Source organism: Gouania willdenowi, chromosome 3 (assembly GCF_900634775.1).
Source record: "Gouania willdenowi chromosome 3, fGouWil2.1, whole genome shotgun sequence".
NCBI classification, from domain to species: Eukaryota; Metazoa; Chordata; class Actinopteri; order Blenniiformes; family Gobiesocidae; genus Gouania; species Gouania willdenowi.
Window position 1 is genome coordinate 30458607 of NC_041046.1, and position 18080 is coordinate 30476686.

Below are 18080 nucleotides of genomic sequence, written 5' to 3' on the forward strand. Positions count from 1 at the left end.
AAATACAAATACTCTGAAGACCCTAAAATTTACTTTAGTAAAATGATTTGAGATGTTTTGTTTAATTTTGGGTATGACTGAATATTTTCACAATGTAAAATATGTTTAAACTGACATTAATGTGCCAGAAGTAAAAAATATTTAATGTTTAACCAAAAAAAAAAAATAATAATAATAATTGTGAAGAAGTTTGCAGATTAGAGGCCTTTCACTTTTTCTTTCACATGGTTTTGTATGGAGGTAGATTTGTATCTTTATTATTTAATCAAATAACTTTTTCAATCAAAAATAAATATTTTCAATCAAAGAAAAATGTGTTCAAATGCAGTTATTTGGGTCTCAATTTTTTTTTTTTTTTTTTTTTTTTTGCATTTGAATGCTTTTTTTCTTTGATTGAAATTTTTTTTTTTTTTTCTTTTTTTTTTTTTTGATTTAATTCTTTTTTTTCTTTTTTTTTTGATTGAATAATAAAGACAAATCTACCTCCATAGTTTTGGCCCTATAGGCAGTTTGAAATTGACTCGTGCTCAAACTCAAAGGTACTTTTCTGAAGAATGGTATGAAGAATATCAAAAATAATGACAGTTTTCCAGACAAAAACCCAAGAAACAAAACAAAACAAATATTTTCACAATATTGAGCCAAATCAGCTGTGCATTTTTGTTCAAACTCTTTAAATACAGTCTTGTATCGACAGCCTTTTTTTCCATCTGGGGAACAGTGAAAGGCTTTATTCACACGAGAAACATTCAAGGAAACATAACTTCTCAATATACATATAAATATTACAAGAGGCGTCACAATAATAGTGACAAAATGTTTGCAACAACCTTTTTTTGGAGATCCTTATTGCACTTGAACATCCCATGGGCTCATTATTTATAAATGAGACTTCCTCTCTGAATGTCCTGTTTTCCAGTTGGTCACATCTTTCTTCCTAAAGCTGGTATTATCTTTTCATGCAGCGTATGAGATCTACAGTATGTGGGCCAGACTGAGATGAGAGAACAACAAACACAGTGATACAAACGGCGTTCAACACTAAATCACAGCCCCTCAGAGGTCAGCTTTTATCAGCTGACACCCCACACAGCTCCAGTCATTACATAACCTGATGACACAGATCAGCTCAGAGGCCATCATCATCTGCCGGATGCACCAATTCCCACATGTCACAGCAGTTTTTGGTTTTCTACCTATTTTGTGATTTGATTACATCTTTAACACTGGAGTCGTTGTCTACTTGTAGTGACATACATTACACCTGCACAAGTTAGAGCAGAAGTTTTAACGTTATGGGGTCGTGACCCCAAACAGCGGGTCACAGACTCGTTTACGGTGAATTGGTGACATTTGTGTTATCAAAGAAAAAAAAAATCTATTGCCTTTATTTCTTTAAAATCCTGTTGTTCCTTCTTGGGAAGTCCCGATACAACATTTTCATTTCCGATATGATAGCGATATTGCGTCCTTGCATATCAGCCGATACTGATATTGATCCGATATCAGCATGAATCATACATACTTTTTTTTTTTTAATAAAAAAAAATAATGACTTATTTTGTAGTGTGGAATGTTAGAAAAGGCTTGATCAAGTGATGTTACTCAAACAGAGAACAATAGTCAGCAACAGTAGAGATGAGAAAAACTGACCCATTTATTATTAACCAATTGGTTACATATATTTTAACCTTCAACATAATGTCTACAGTGTTCTACAACTGAAAAAAATAAATAAAACAATGAATTGGGGGAAAAAAAATAAAATAAAAAATATCGGAGAATCCAGAAATTTGAATCCGATATCCGATATGTGTTTTCAGGCTAATATCGGATGGGGACACCCCTAGTTCCTTCACTCCCCAACAAAAAGTGATTTGATTGTAACATCCTTATATTATCTTTTTTTTTTTTTTTTTTTTTTAAACTCAAGACAATTTTGTCAATATTTACCGGAAAACAAAATATTATAAATATAATTCATATATAAAAAGTTGAGCTTGTTAATAAAAATGCTACCCACATTTTGGTTTTTCATTCAAATGCAGCTAAAAAAAAAAATCAAAAATAAAGGCCAATATGTCCTCATCATCACTGGATCAGGAATCTCATTAATCTTTAATGCTTTTTAATGTTGTCATGCTTGCATGTTCAAATTGCTTATTCTATTTAATGCTTTTAAGAATTTTACTTATTTTGGTCAATAACGTTTCAGAAATTCCTTTTTAGTTCACTGTTGACATGACAAATGATATTTAAAACCGGGAAATATGATGTAAATACACTGTTGACGTAAAAATTTCCATTTTTTTACACTTAAAAATATGTGCTTATTTAATACAATAATAACCTTTTGTTCTTAAGCTTTAAAAAAAATACATACTTGCATTTTTAAAACAGATACATCAGATAACATTATTATTATTATTATTATTATTATTATTATTATTATTATTATTATTATTATTATTATTATTATTATTATTATTATTTTTAAACCTCAGTCCTTGGTTGATATATTTCATAAACATGTGCAGAAAATTAATGGCAAGGCTGGATAATGGCAATTTATATGCAAAACGAACCCTGAAGCTCAGTGGTTGATTTATTGCAGTTAACTTTGCTTTTAACCTGGAAAAATAAAATGAAACTTTGAATTGATGCGGCTCCTTTAAGGGAAACCCCGCCCCTTGGAGGAAAACAGTCACGTGGGGCGGAAACTGTATTTGACGAAAGGCAGCAGTGTGAGGTGAGGGAATATTTATTATTATTTCTGGTTTATTTCTTCACAACTCGGTGTGACAGAGCTGTTCTTTTTAAAAGTGAACATTGTGAGTGTAAGAATGTAACTGTTTCTAGACGGTTTCTCTGCGTTTTGAGACTCGTTCCTTTAGCTTTTTAACATAGAGTCTGTTGTTCTACTGTGTAATAATAAGACCTCACTGTTGAGTTACTAAACCCATGCAGCTACAGTGACCCGCTCTAGTATTATTCACCTGTATTTGATGGAACAATTTAAAATAATTTATGTCCAAAAATCAATCAGTATTTGAACTAATACGTTTTTATACACGTGTAATGACCTTACTCTGCTTCTTCTGCTCAATCTGGATCAACAAGTTACTGCGGCAGTTCAAGCCAGGTTGATTTGTTAATGGAAGCCAGTTGGAATCATTGATCCAGTGACCATTCTCACTCACAAACCAGAGGGTACACTAGGTTTTTCAACTCTGGGGTCGGGGTCCCATGTGGGGTCGCCTGGAGTTTCATTGGGGTTGCCTGAAATGTATAGTAATTGAAAAAAAATTCTTATTATTATTTATTTATTTTTACAAATTAAAACAACACATAATCTTAAATAACTGTAATCTATACTTTCACTTTGTCAAATAATATTCTACTTAATAATAATAATAATAATAATAATAATAATATGCTGTATAAAATATCTGAGCTGGCACAACTTGTTACTAATACAGGCAACTGTATTTTTTAATACAGTATATCAAACTTGATCCAAAGCTTTAAAAAAAAAAGGGAAATAAATGTCTTCCTGGTCACCAGAAATCCTTGATATCAAAATGGTGGCTTCCTTCCTGTGATCAGTTTGCAGTATTTCCCATGTGTTTGTGAGTATTCTAGGGTTATTAATTAAAATGATTGTGTATTTAATATTTATGATAAAAGCACCTCCTGTTTTAGGAGATTAGGTACCTAACAAGTATATAGGTGATACCTGATACTAAGGGTGTGAAAAAAAAAAGGTCACAATATCTTGCGATTTCTTGGATGCTGATTTTAAATCGATAAAAAAAAAAAAAAAAATCTGATATGTAATCAATATTTATTGTGGACGTGTGTCCGCGAAAAATATTGATTATATATCAGATTTTTTATTTTTTTTTTTTTTTTTTTTAAAACCTGATTTTTTATTTATTTTTTTTGTCCTACAGCTAGAGACATTGGAGCAGCCTAACTACTGGGCATGTTGACCAGCTCCTCTACCTATATAAAAACCTTGAAAATTGTGCCACCTCCACTCCGGTAGATGGCGCCGTAGAGCCACTTTGCGGTGCGGCGCAGTGCCATTTCTGTAGTAGAGGCAGTCACAGTGGCAGAAGCGAACTGACTCAAATCCCAAACAACATGGCTAACAAAATAACAACGCCGCCATAGTACAAAGCTGATTTTTGATAATACTTTGGCTTCCAACTTAAAGGGAGTAAAAACGAGCTTGATAAAACCAAACGCTCGCCTCGCTCCCGTGAAATATTGTGGGAACACGACTAACTTAGGAGCTCACCTAGCAAGACATCATGCTGAGGTGCTCGCAGAGAAACAGCCGCATCTTTACGTTTAATTTTGATATTAACTGGGTAGAATATCGCAATATATCGTGATGTTGCGATAATATTGTATCGTGACCCAAGTATCGTGATACTTATCTTTAGTGCAACTTAACTGAGGTATATGCCTAGAACAACAAATAAATGCAGAAAGTTAGAACTTTCTTTTTAGATTTTATTGAAAAAAACACAAGCTGGTCAACATGCCCAGGTTTCAGTGTACTTCTTTGTGCAGTTACAATGTCTCCTGCAGTTGAAAAGAAAAACATATATATGTTTAAAAACAATATATATATATATAGTTTGTAATTTAAAATCAATATGGATGCATTTAGAATCAATCAGAGTATCGCGCAAGAAGTCATATCACGATATATCGTCGAATCGACTACAGTTTAGTAAAGTATATCCTATTATGTTTTCAGGCTTTGATCCTTTTTGAGTTTATGTAGCATATTTACATTAACATTAGCGGTCTCCTGATCCGATATTGATATTGGACCGATATCAGCCAGAAAACAAATATCGGATTTTATCGGACTGCATCTAAAATCTCCGTTATCATAACCGATATAATAATTTATGTTATTCAATTGTAGAATACTGTAGATATTATGTTGAAGGTTAAAATTATGTAACCAATTGGTTAATAATAAATGGGTCAGTTTTTCTCATACCTGCTGTTGCTGACTATTGTTCACTGTTTGAGTAACATCACTTGATCAGTAGTTTTCTAGCATTCTACACTACAAAATACGATACCGATCCATATCGGTATCGGCCAATACTCAAGGCTGCAATATCGGATCGGAAGTGAAAAAGTTGTATATATATGAACATTGCATATGTAGGACATGACACAATATTTGTGTTGTGTACTAACTAAAACCAAGCACCCCCTATGGTGCACAGTAGAAACACATTGTCCTGAATCAAAGTTGCAAGTTTTAACTTTAATATTTTAGCTTCATCCTAACATGCTTTAAAGACTCGGCAGCACATTTGATTCATCTTTTTTCCCTGTTATTTTTAAATTCTATATTCTTGGGTTCATCCATATTGATTAGCAAATGTATTATTAGTTATGTATGACAGTTGTAACATATCAATAAATATGTTGATAGAACTTCATGCCTTAAGCTTCAGCCACAACAGAACTGAAGTCACCAAACTTGATACAATTTCCTTCCTGTTTTTTTTTTGGGTTTTCATTACTGTATTTTTTTTTTTTTTTTTTAATTTACGTACAGTATTTTATAAGTGTCTGTCTTTATTCTCTGCATCTCTGTATAAAGACTAGTTACTAAAGAACTACTGGTAAATACTTAGAATTAGCATTATGGTAGTGTCATGGTCAACTTTGACTTTAATATTTATGAATTAATATTCAAGCTTCTGTTTCATACTTGTTTTATCATTAAAATGACTATCAGAATCAGAGATACTTTAATGATCCCAGGGGGAAATTATAATATATACTATTAATATATTATAACATAGAAATATATTACATATTATAACTATTTAAATATTAGGAAGTTGACTGAAATATTTCCATTTTTTTAAGTAGTGTTTTTTGCATTGTGTGTAGGGCTGGGCGATATGGCCTTTTATAAATACCGCGATATTTTTAGGCCATGTCACGATACACGATATATATCTCGATATTTTGCATTACCCTTGAATTAACACTTTGATGCACAAAATCACACCAGTATGATGATTCTATATGTCTACATTAAAACATTCTTGATCATACTGCATTAATATATGCCAATTTTAAACTTTCATGCAAAAAAGGGGATATCACAACTAAGTCAAAGTTGACATAACTGTATTTATTAAACAGTGAGTGGCTCAAACATAAAATTGTCAACAGAAAGTGCACGTTCTGTGCAAAATTGTTACAGAGACATTTCAAAACAAGACATTAGTGCAGGATGCAACTCACATGGCATTTCAAAACACAAAATTAAAGTGCACTTTTTGTACATAATGCCACTACAATATTTTAAAACAAATAGTGCCCTTTTGTGCATGTTGTCATTAAGATGACATTTAAAAAAAAAAAAAAAAAAAGTCCGCGAGTTTAACGGTATGGTCATTTTCAACACCGCACAGACTACAAGCTGCGATATATCGAGTATATTCGATATATCGCCCAGCCCTAATTGTGTGTACATTATAAGTATATTTTTGGTAATTTGGTCTATTACATATTTTCAATTTCAATGAAACAATATTCACAACATTATTAAAAGTATTCTGATTTTATTTCCATTGAATATATTAATGATAATTAATAATAGACATCAAATACACAAAACAGAAGTTGGTTGAGCATTAGCTTACCGATTGAATAGGTTATATTTGTTGAACGATAAATTACCAAATTGCTAGTTTGTCCCATCACTCAATAATTAAAAGGTATTCCGTTAATAAAACACAACATCTCAAAAAGCCCCTTAATTCAAACACAATGAGGTTTCAGATACTGAAATTGAATAAATCATGCAAATGCGTATTGAGTAACCCCGTTAATCATTAGGCTAATTATTGACATGCGTGTGGAAAGCTAGGGTTTGTTTGTTTTCACTGATTTTCATGCTTGCTGCTGCTCAGGTCCTTAAAACGCCAGCTCAGCATTAATCAGCTCTGATCTAGCTAATGTTGCTGATCGCTGCCTCCTCTCCTCACGTCTTGGCATGAATAAAGGGTCACTTCAGGCTTTTGTTCATTTAGTTTAACTGAACCAGAGCTGCATAAGCCAGAGGACATTCCTGCACTGCACCGGGGCTTTTCACTTGGATTTACGATTTGTAATTGATGAGCGTGCCCTCATTAGCCGTATAACACGTATTGCCATTCATCACTGAATCCCTGCAGACTAATCAGAAAAAAACTGCTCCTGCCTGCCATTGTCATCTAAATCATGTGTGCACAAGCAAAGGGTATTAGCCCTGTTAATGGGATTTTGACTGTAAATTATTGTTCTTTCATTCATCAAAAATGCCCATGTAATTACATGGTTTGTTATTAATTACTGTAGCTTATAATGACACTGTTACTTATGTCTTTGTTGAAGCTTTTCTTCTTGCACAACTGTGATGTATTCTGATTTAATTACTAGAAGTAAAAAAAAAAATGTAAATAATACATGTGATTGACCACTGTTCTGACTGTAACATGTAACAAAATGATTTAAAGATGACTTGGTGCAGCTGTCAAAGCTGTTACATGATCACCTCAATACCTTTATTTAAAGTGATTACACGCATCCATCTTGCATCGTGTCCATTTATCTGTGCAGGAACAGCTGGATGAAACCATGAGTTTTCTCATGTTATTTTGAACCCACGAGATTTGAGCTATCACGGAGTGTCAGTGACTCATCAGTTATTTCTTGAGTATTTTCTTTGATAATATTTATGTGTATTTATGGCTTTGGCAGGTTTAACTTCTGGCTGCTCTATATACTGTATGTGGTCTTTTAATAGAGCTTGCAATTGAAATTCACTACAGGTACCTGGGTTGGTGTCAATTACATTTTTCAGTTTTAATTTTTTCCTAATACAATTACAATAATTTTTTATCCTCAGAAAGTTAATTACAATTACATCCTCAATTAATCACAATTACTGTGCCTGAAATAAATAACCTGATAAAAGTTAACCTTTCTCTTGTGCTAGCTTTCTGTTTGAATTTCTTAGCATAACGGGTCTTAAATCAGCTGTAAAATACACTAAAAACAAATATCTATCATCTAATTTCCCTATTGATTACCTTGTTAGGCTTCCTAATCAATGAAAATATAGGTTTTAATATTTTTGGTGTGGGCGTCTGAGACTTTTTTGTTACAATTTGCCTTTGCCGCGCTGCCTTTACCAAATTGCAGCGCCTTTGGCAATCTGTGCCGCCTTTGCTACTAGTACTAGTAATAGTAATAGTAGTAGTAGTAATAATAGTAATAGTAGCTCCAGGAGGAGTGTGTTAAAGTTTGAACTGACAATTTTCAAGATTTGTCCAATTTTCTATTAACACAAAATGGAGAGTATTGATACAAAATAACACAATAAAAAATAAAGCATGCGTCTCATTGACTTTTTTGATCGAGAGGCCAAAACAGATGTTCGTGAAAAATTCCAAATATTTTTGTTTTATTTTTTTCCCCCATATTAAATTGTCTTCACTCTGTAGGGGGCGCTAACGCACCAATTTCCATATTTTTACATTGAGCTGGTTTAGGGCCTTGAGTTTAACAACTGATTCACATTTGACGCAAATCAAAGTTTGCATGTGCAAATGGAAGCATTATCAAAAAATGTCAATTTTGAAAAGGTTTTGGCCAAAATGCAAGTTATCAAAAACCCATGTATCATTTTCGGTGTCCCACTTCTCTAGATTTTGAGCCCATCAGTGAAACGCCGTAGGAAAAGTTGCTAAAATACAATGTTTTCCCTATATTAAATTATCTTCACTCTGTAGGGGGCGCTTTTACGCCAATGTCCGTTTTATCACATTGAGCTGGTTTAGGGCCGGGAGTTTAACAACTGAGTTATATTTGATGCAAATCCGACTTTGTATGTGCAAATGAGAGCATTTAAAAAAAAAAAAAAAAAAATTAGGCCAAGATTCACGGCTCCACCCTACAAACACCGTAAAAGTTATCAAAGATCCATGGATAATTTTCGGTGTCCCACTTCTCTAGATGATCTCCAGTGATTTTGAACTTCGTCAGTGAAACGCCCAAGGAGAAATACGTTAAAATACAATGTGAGCGAAAATAGCAATTTTCAATCCAAGATTCTGGACTTCCTGTGTATTTTTTGGCGTGGTCTTCATAATATTTTTTACTTGTCTTGTCGTGGTCTACTTCTTTGTCAATTTTCATGATTCTACAATGAGTTAATTTTTTTGGCAATTCCTATCTCGTAATGCATTTTTGGCATACTTGGGGGCGCTGGCGTGTCAAACTTTTGCATTTTTAAAATTGGAATCAGCCAAAACATAGAGAAGTGCGCGATTTCATTTTGTTTGAATTTTTGAGACTCTACATAATGGTTCAGTGGGTGAAAAGTAGGTTAATTGGAAGACCCAATAACAATGTTTCCCCCTTTTTGAGTGCCATGAACTATACATTTTCGAAAAGCGCGGACAAGGGTCCCTGGTCACTGACGGGAACGTGGTGTTTACGTAGGCCCCGCCCCCCTTCCCTTGTAGTGTGGCCACTGCGAGAGCAAGAGGCCCTTTGCCAGCTTGTGGCACTCGGACCTAATTATCTAAACTCAATTACAATTTATTTACGATTACAACAGCAGTTATCAATTATAATTACGTTATTATTGTAATTCATTATCAATTACAATTATAATTTACCCCAATCCTGACAGGTACCCTTTAACTAACAAGGATAGCATGAACGGAGCCAGTTACAGTTATAGGTGTGACAGGAACGATGTATTGAACATGAGAATTTAAAACTGCATAGAGGGAAATCCTGGAATCAAATAAGGAAAACGTTTCTACGTTGATGAACCTGTTCTCCTTTAGGTTATCCAAACCTGCTGACTCGCACGTGCCCCCCCCTCCACTTCCGACCCGTCACACACGAGCTGTCTCCTTTCTGTAAGCTCACTCAATATTAAAGACCAATTGATTTACTAAAGCTTCAGGCAGGAGACGTGCCAGAATGTAATTGTTTATGTTAATCATGCATCGCTGATCCTGCAGCACGCAGAGCAGAGGAGCACCTAAATACAAAGAAATACACATAATTTGCTGCTATTTTGTTTACTTTATGGTAACAATCCGTGTCTGTCTGATGATGTGTCATCGTGTTTTACGTCGTGTTGTTTAGAAGCCGATGAGTTAATATCAGCCATTTTTTTCTGTTTTAGATTAAATCCACTGGGTGTATTGCTTCAAGAAATGGTTAGAAGTATTTGAATTAATGAGGTGGAAGAAACTTAAAGGAATAAATTCTATAACCTATAGCTTCAAACGTGTGGTTTGAAGTGAATTTCTACTTTACTGGAAGTCGTCCTGTCTGAGCTGCTGCAGCAGCTTCAAAACAAACTGAGCCCATTGTGTTTTGTAAGCGTTTACCATCTTTTTTTAATTAGTTGTGAAGTCACTAAATTTTGTTCACATGCTTAAATACAGCAGCCGTGCAAAAGCTTAACTCACAGTGAACAGATGCAGATTTGAGTGGTCAGCCTCTGATCAGCTGTCCATCCATCTGCAATGATCCAGACTGGATACTGTAAGCCAACACAAACACATACTTTAACTTATACAGCTATGAATGACATAGACTGACAAACAGGGCTGCAACTAATGACTATTTTAATAGTTGACTAGTCATTGATTATTGAAACGATTTATCAGATGATAAATAGTACAATTATTTGCCCTATGTTGCTACAATCTTTTAAATTTGGCTTGGGCCAGGTAATGCTCCCAGACTAGGGATGGACGATATTGACTTTTAACATTTATGGCGATAATTTCTGCTATTTATGACTGTAACAATAAATATTACGCAAAATAAAAACAATAAATAAATAATAAAACAATTCCCCACAGGTTCCTTATGAACACATATTAAATTAAATACATCAACACTACAATCTGCTTCAGTAATAGTGTTTACACTTTAAAAAAAGCAACAATAGCTGCTGACTGAAAGAGCTCATGGGCAGATATTTTATGGAATATATTTGTGTATGTGGGTCACTCTGTTAGTGTGTTAAGTGTGTTAGTGAAAAGCAAAAATAACTCCATCTAGTTTATTTTATATCTGATAATGAGTTACATAATGTTATGGTTGATTTACATCTCTCCAATATCTTGTAATTAAACCAGATCAGGCTTCATGATTTAATCATTAATTTACTGAGAGGATATTTTGGTGTAATAATCACAATAGGTACATTACTGTCTAATGGGACGCATGAAATATAACTAAAAAATATTGAGGTTCATAAGGTGGGACTGATGAATAGTGACGTTAGCTTAATGCTAACATTTATTTCACATGTTATAGGGCCCTATGAAATCAGGTTGTTTTTTTCCAAATTTCGTGCTTTTCACATTAATTTTTTTTAAATTCTGTTTTTCTTAGAAATATTAATCAATTTTTTCCCGGACCTTTCCTACAAGCGTAATGTGCCTGTGTTACCACCATGTCAGGATGGCCGAGTGGTCTAAGGCGCTAGACTCAAGGCCTTTTCCTGATGTGGGGCCGCATTCAACTTCTGACATTTTTTTTCTTCATTTTAACATATTTAACACAGCAAATTCCACCTTTAAAAATACATATACGAAAAAAAGAAACATTTTAAGGTATTTCCTGTGTTAGGGATAGGGTTAGGGCTAAAATAAAACTGACGGAACTATAGCTAGAAGGACACGGGTCTGGCAGTGACCGAACTACCGGCATTCGGCTTACTGCTGGGAAGTGCCGGAACTATAGTCAGGTTTGTCTGAGGTCCGGGTTCTGACTAATGGCAACAGCCATGAAATAAACCTTAATGTTCACTGAGATTACCTTCTCAAACAAAGGGAGACTGATTTAAACTGACTCCAGGTTTTAAACGTCTTACTGTGAGATTTATTTTCTACTCACTACATTTGTGATAGAGTGAACTGAGCTTTTCTTGAACTAAGAGCCGTTTGTTAGGCGGAACAACGCCAGTACAAGTGACTTGTTTAGTGACTGATGCTATATTACTGCTGAGGCTCAAGCTGGACGAGGAAATAACAAGTATTTACAGTCTTTCTGCTAGCCTGAAGGCACTGTTACACAGTGATTCAACATTTCAGCTATGAAAGAAAATGAAAGTTCCTCACTACGGCTCAGTGAAAGTACGTTCAATAATCTGTCTGCTGTTTTCTCTTTCCTCCCCTGGAGATTAAATGTCTCTTTGTTTTCTAAGCGGGTCATAGAAAAGCGGACCACTTTTAAAAGGTTTACAATAACAGAGAAATAAAGAAAGTGGATGATGCCTGTGTGTAACCAGCTCCTTAATGTTTGTTTCATCATGGCAGGTGTGGAGGATGAGCTCAGGCCATGGGACGAGGAGGAAAGTCAACAAGCAGCCTACCAGCATGGTGTCATTAGATGCTGATACACAGGCAGAGATTCAAGGTCTCTTCAGCAAAGTGAGGACCTATGTGAAGCCCCCTGGAGCCCAGTGGGGTATCCCTCACCCAAACTCTGCTCTGAAGGATCCTGGGGAGGAGCCCTGCTGTCTGCAGGCGCTGAAGGCCTCTTTGAACACTGTGAAGAACCAGCTCAGTGACAAGAATGTGGAGGTGTGGCATCAGCACACCAACTCCACCAATAGGGCTGGGAAGGTGACGGCCAGCGTGCGTTCTGCTGCTAACGCAGAGATCTGCACTCAGGCCTGGTGCAAGTTCTACGAGATCCTGGGAACTTTTAACATTTTCCCAGATGAAGCTCTTCAAGTAGGACAGTTGAATACGGTCCACCTGTGTGAAGCACCCGGTGCATTTATCACTGCTCTGAACCATTACGTCAAAACCAGTGACTCCACCAGATACTGTGACTGGGTTTGGGCCGCCAACACTCTGAACCCTTACAACGAGGCCAACGAAGGAGGCATGACAATCGCAGATGATCGGCTAGTGGCCAACACGCTGCCGTGGTGGTTCTTTGGCTCTGACAACACGGGAAACATCATGATACAAAGGCACCTGTTGGAAATGCAGGCCTTTGTGTCCAACATGCATAGAGTTGACTTGGTGACGGCAGACGGCAGCTTTGACTGTCAAGAGAACCCCGACGAGCAGGAGGCGCTGGTGGCATCACTGCATTACTGCGAGGTTTCAGCTGCGCTGCTGCTCCTCAGCCCCGGAGGATCATTTGTGCTCAAAATGTTCACCCTGTACGAGCACTCGTCCATCTGCCTGCTCTACCTGCTCAACTGCTGCTTCAGTTCAGTCAGTGTTTTCAAACCCGCCACCAGCAAAGCAGGAAACTCCGAGGTTTATGTCGTGTGTCTAAACTACGACAATAAAGAAGCTGTGAAGCCTCTGCTCTCTAAACTGATCCGTAACTATGGGCCAAACATTGCAGAACGGGAGGCGCTTTTCCCCAGCTCGCTGATCCCAGAGTCCTTTCAGAAACAGCATGAGGACATGTACTCATACTTTCACACCATGCAGGTGGAGACCATAACTGAAAACCTACGGCTGTTTGAAGGAATGAGCGCAGAGCAGCGGCAGCGGCTCGACCTCATCCGGGACTGTGTGGCTTACGAGTACCTGCAGCGTTTCCAGGTAACACGACAGACCACGACTAGAAAAACCTGCATAACTAGAAAGGTTTGGGGAAAATTTAACTTTAAATTTTATACAGAAAGGCTGACATTACACTGTCGTTATTATGAAATGACACCTGTCATTAGCATTATGGATAGACCAATATGGATTTTTTATGGCCGATGCCGATACCGATTTTTTTTTCCATCAGCCTTAGCCGATGACCGATAAGGACTGCCGATTTTCTTGAGCTGATATTTGGAGCTGATACTACTTTTACTCCCTCAGTTTACATCATAAAAATGACACAATGATGATGACAAATGTTACGAGTCTCAATTTTTAAAAAAGGAACATTTATTGAAATTAAAAAAAGGTGAGGTAGAACGACAAGTAAAACATTTTTAACAGATATTAAAAACAGGTGATGTAGAACAATTCTGATCTCCTCAAATAATGGGGATTGGCGAACGCAGCAGTCCGCATCGGCCGATGCCGATCCACGTAAAAAACCCAAAAATCGGCCGATAATATCGGCCGGCCGATGTATTGGTCTATCACTAATTAACATATATAAGGTGTCATGAAGACTGTCATTAGGTGTCATTCGTTACTCTAACCCCCAACCCTACCTAACCACATTAGATCCCTCCATCTAACCCAGAAAATGCCAACATGGCTCCAAAGATGTCATAGTTTAGTGAATGACACTTAATGACAGCCTTCATAACACTTTATTCATGCAAATGACAGATACTGACAGCCTGATAAAACCTCAAGTAACGTGTTACCAAAGGTTGTTAGTGACATTTACTTAGACATGAAGCATGAGCAATTGTCCTGTATTAATATTTTAAAATGCATGTTTATTAGAGCTAGTAAAGCGTTGAGGTGGTTTTTCCCTCAGTAAGTGGACACAGGAGTTTTTAGATAAAACAATCCTTGGATATTTACTAAGAAGGATGCATAATGCCAATTTTCTGAATTTTTGTTTTGTTAATTTGTCCTATAGAATATTATTTTATCATCTACCTCAAATATTGTAATTTTCTTTATTTGTAAAACCAAAATACTGCGGTGCACTTTATTTTTGATAAAGAGCTCAAAACAGGTCTTCACTCCGCAGTGTAACTTGTTGCACATTTATTGTTTGTTTTTAAAATCAAAAACTAAAGGAACTGATGTAATTTAGTTTTTTGGACATCAATGCTCAAAACTTTTCATTTACATTTGAGATCACGACCTTGTGCAGTTGAAAAAAACAAGTTTGTATTGTTTCACGTGTATTGATCAATGTAATAAAATAAGATTGGAACATTCAAGGTGTATGCCATCATTTATAAACAAAATTAGGATCGGCAGGTCAGGTTATTTAAAGATCGGTGCACAACTAATATTTACAAACAGTCACGTTTGATGGCTTAAATACTTTCTTTTTTATATATAGTAAAAAAGTCCATAACTTGCATCATTCATGACAGGAAAATGAACCAATGCAATCCAGGTTTTACTCTCTAGTTTTATTGCAATGCCTGGTTTTGAACCTGTTGTGTTTTTGTGGACAGGTGAGCTTTCTTCCTCGGAGCCGATGGGTCTCACGCAACACGGTGCGTCCCGCCTGCTGCAGAGTGTCAGCGGGACGGCCTCTGGGACAAAAGAAGCAAACAGGCTCCTTCAACGAGCGCAGGGAGTTCCAGACGTTAAGCTGGAGGGAGCGTATTCAAAGGGGAATCCTTTCCACCTGGATACAGACTCACAGCTTGGAGGACAGAGACACTGGTTGCATGCTAGAAGGACCTTTGATGAGCTGCCCTGTGGATTCATGGTATGTTATCATTGGCAAGGCTCTGCCCGCTGTCAGAAACTCTCCGTTCTGTGAAGGTGGACTGCTAAGCCACCTGAATGAGGCACTTACAGATTCAGCTCTGGATTGGACCCAAATCCCTTCCTGTGACCTGTGCCATGTGGCTTCCACGGCTTCTATCCTGTCAGAGGTGGCAGGTCTTTGTGCCTTTAAGGAGGAAGGTGAGGAGAAGACGACAAAGAAGAAGAAGAAGCAGTGCCTGGTGTTTGGCAGCTGCTCAGTTTGGGGCGTCTGTGGGAGCCAGATAGGAGACTTGATGTTGACTTTTTCTGCAGAGCCTTCCCTTCCACAGAGAAGCTGCATTCTGCAGCACGACGGAGAGCCGAGCTATCAGCTGCAGCTCCTGAGCTGTCTGATGTGGTCCCTGCAGACTCTGGGCTCTGGGGAGGCCCTCCTGCTCCCCGTGTTGTCTGCTCTCACTCGTGTCACTGCAGGTGTTGTTTTCTGTCTGAACGCCTGTTTCCGCTCTGTCCTGTTTCGGTTTCTGCCTTCCTCTGGCACGGTCGGTGCAGTGCTCGTGTGTGTCGGCTTCTGCCCCGAGGCCGCCGTCCAGTTGCGTCCCATCCTCATAAATCTGCAGAATAACATCAGTCAGTTAATAAAGGCAGCCGGGGACTGTGAAAGCGACTCAGGAGGAGGAGGAGACAGGCAGGTGCTGCAGTTTGTTCCCATGGAAGAGCTGCTCAGTGGAGGACTCACTGACTTCTTACGGACCATGAATTCTGAAATCATACAAAGGAAGCTGCATCTGCTCATGCAGTCATAAAGCAGCGCAGCCTGCTGTCTGCATTGGTTACACACACAGTTTATGAACAGTCTGTTGCACGAGCTTCCAGCAGTTAGTCACTAAATCATTTCTGCATGTTTATAGCTGAACAATCTCTAACACTGGGACTCTCAGGAGATGATGCATTTAGCAAACCAAGTGCCTTCAGACAACAAACGTTAAAGTCTAGGTTTTAAGTGGACTTTGATTCCATTTATTTGTTTTTAAGTGCTCTGAAGCAGATGTGTCTCTCATGTAGCACATTTGTAGCTATAAAAGGCATTTGCTTTCTGCAGAGCTGCAGGATGATTCCTTCATTAGATTCAGATTTATTCAACGGCTAAAATCTACAGATTGCAGCTCTCTGTTGTTAAGACTAGTTTTGTTTGTTCTTTACCATTGGCATTTTAGATCTTGAAAGAGTCTGGTTGAATATATGTTATAGGTGAGAAATGTTAAATGAAAATATTTCCCTGACCTGGAGTTTTGTCAGTTTTTTGGATTAAAAAAAATTAAAAAAAATTATACATTGGTTTACACTGGTCTGAAAAGGCATCACCGCGCCTTACCTGAAGCCATAATGAAATCCGTCTGGTAACGGGATGGCTAGATCTGCTGCTCTTATAGTCTGAAAACTGTTTTTTAATTTTCTCAAAACAGTTTTTGTCATTTCATTTTGCTGTTCACACAAACACCAACGAACTACAGGAGAAAGCAAGGCTGCGATTATTTAAATGAGCAAACTTCCACAAATGCAAATGACTTGTAAGATTTGATCAGCAGAAATCTTCCCTCTGCTAAATCCTCGTCAGATATTAAAGGACGCTGATTAGCAAAGTTTATACTACGTGTCAGTCACAGATGTTTTAGTCTTTCTGTTTTTCCATTTCTACTGTTGCACATTTTTGTGAGTTTTTTTAGTCTTTTATTTATCCTGATGCACAGAATGATGTATTGACTGGTCTCCTTTCCTGTACAGAAATGTTAATGTTATTAAAGAAATTCAAATGTTTCATATATAGTGTATAATCAAACAGCAGTTAGTTTTTCTCTATTCTCGGTATACAGTGTTGTTACAGTTTTTATAAGTTTATTTTGTTGACATAAAAATGTGCTCTGACAACAAATGTCCATCTGAACAACTGCTGAAAGATCCACAAAGCCTCTGATGATGTGATATTAAAGATTTTTGGACATGTTGTCTGCAGTCTCCTGTTATTAAAAAATACTTGAATATTTACATATACAGTAAATCAGGTACTTTTCTTATTGCAGGTGAGTCTTATTGAAGTTATTCTGTTTCTTTTTTTTTTTTTTTTTGAAAATCGGTCTCAAGTACTTGGTCAAAACAAAACTCAGTCTGCAGCATACTGAGCCAATCTACACAACTAACAGAAAAGCTGAGGAGCTGGGTCCTCTGCTCCTTGGGGCTTTCTTGGGTGTGTATGTGGGGGGCGGTGGCTGCCTCTCTGCTTGGGATATTGGGGGCATCTGGGTGTGTGGGGGGCGGGGAGCTGGGGCTCCCTGGCCCCCGCTTTTTCTGCTGGCCCGGCTGCATCTCCGGGCCTGGGGCAGCGCTTGTGTTTACAGTATCGGTTCTTGCGCATACACTGGTCTACTATGCACTGGCACGCCTTTGGCTGTGGGATAAAACTCGTACTGGGCTTTGATTACACGTACCTGTTCTAGGTATTACACCTAGGCTTCACACTTGTCACCAGAATGACTTGATTACACAACACAATATGCACAACTACAACTTCACATCTCACTCTCACTTTAAAATAATCAACTCTTCCCCACCCTTTCCATTTCCTAC

The 18080-nt window shown here is 37.2% G+C and overlaps 1 protein-coding gene across 1 annotated transcript; it reads left to right on the forward strand.

Moving 5' to 3' along the window:
- Positions 1-2707: 2707 nt before the first annotated feature.
- On the forward strand, positions 2708-17457 carry cmtr2 (cap methyltransferase 2). Its single transcript, XM_028443187.1, has 3 exons — positions 2708-2749; positions 12396-13649; positions 15197-17457. The coding sequence occupies exons 2-3, from the start codon at positions 12405-12407 to the stop codon at positions 16259-16261; spliced, it is 2310 nt and encodes a 769-aa protein (XP_028298988.1). The 5' UTR covers positions 2708-2749; positions 12396-12404; the 3' UTR covers positions 16262-17457.
- Positions 17458-18080: the final 623 nt, after the last annotated feature.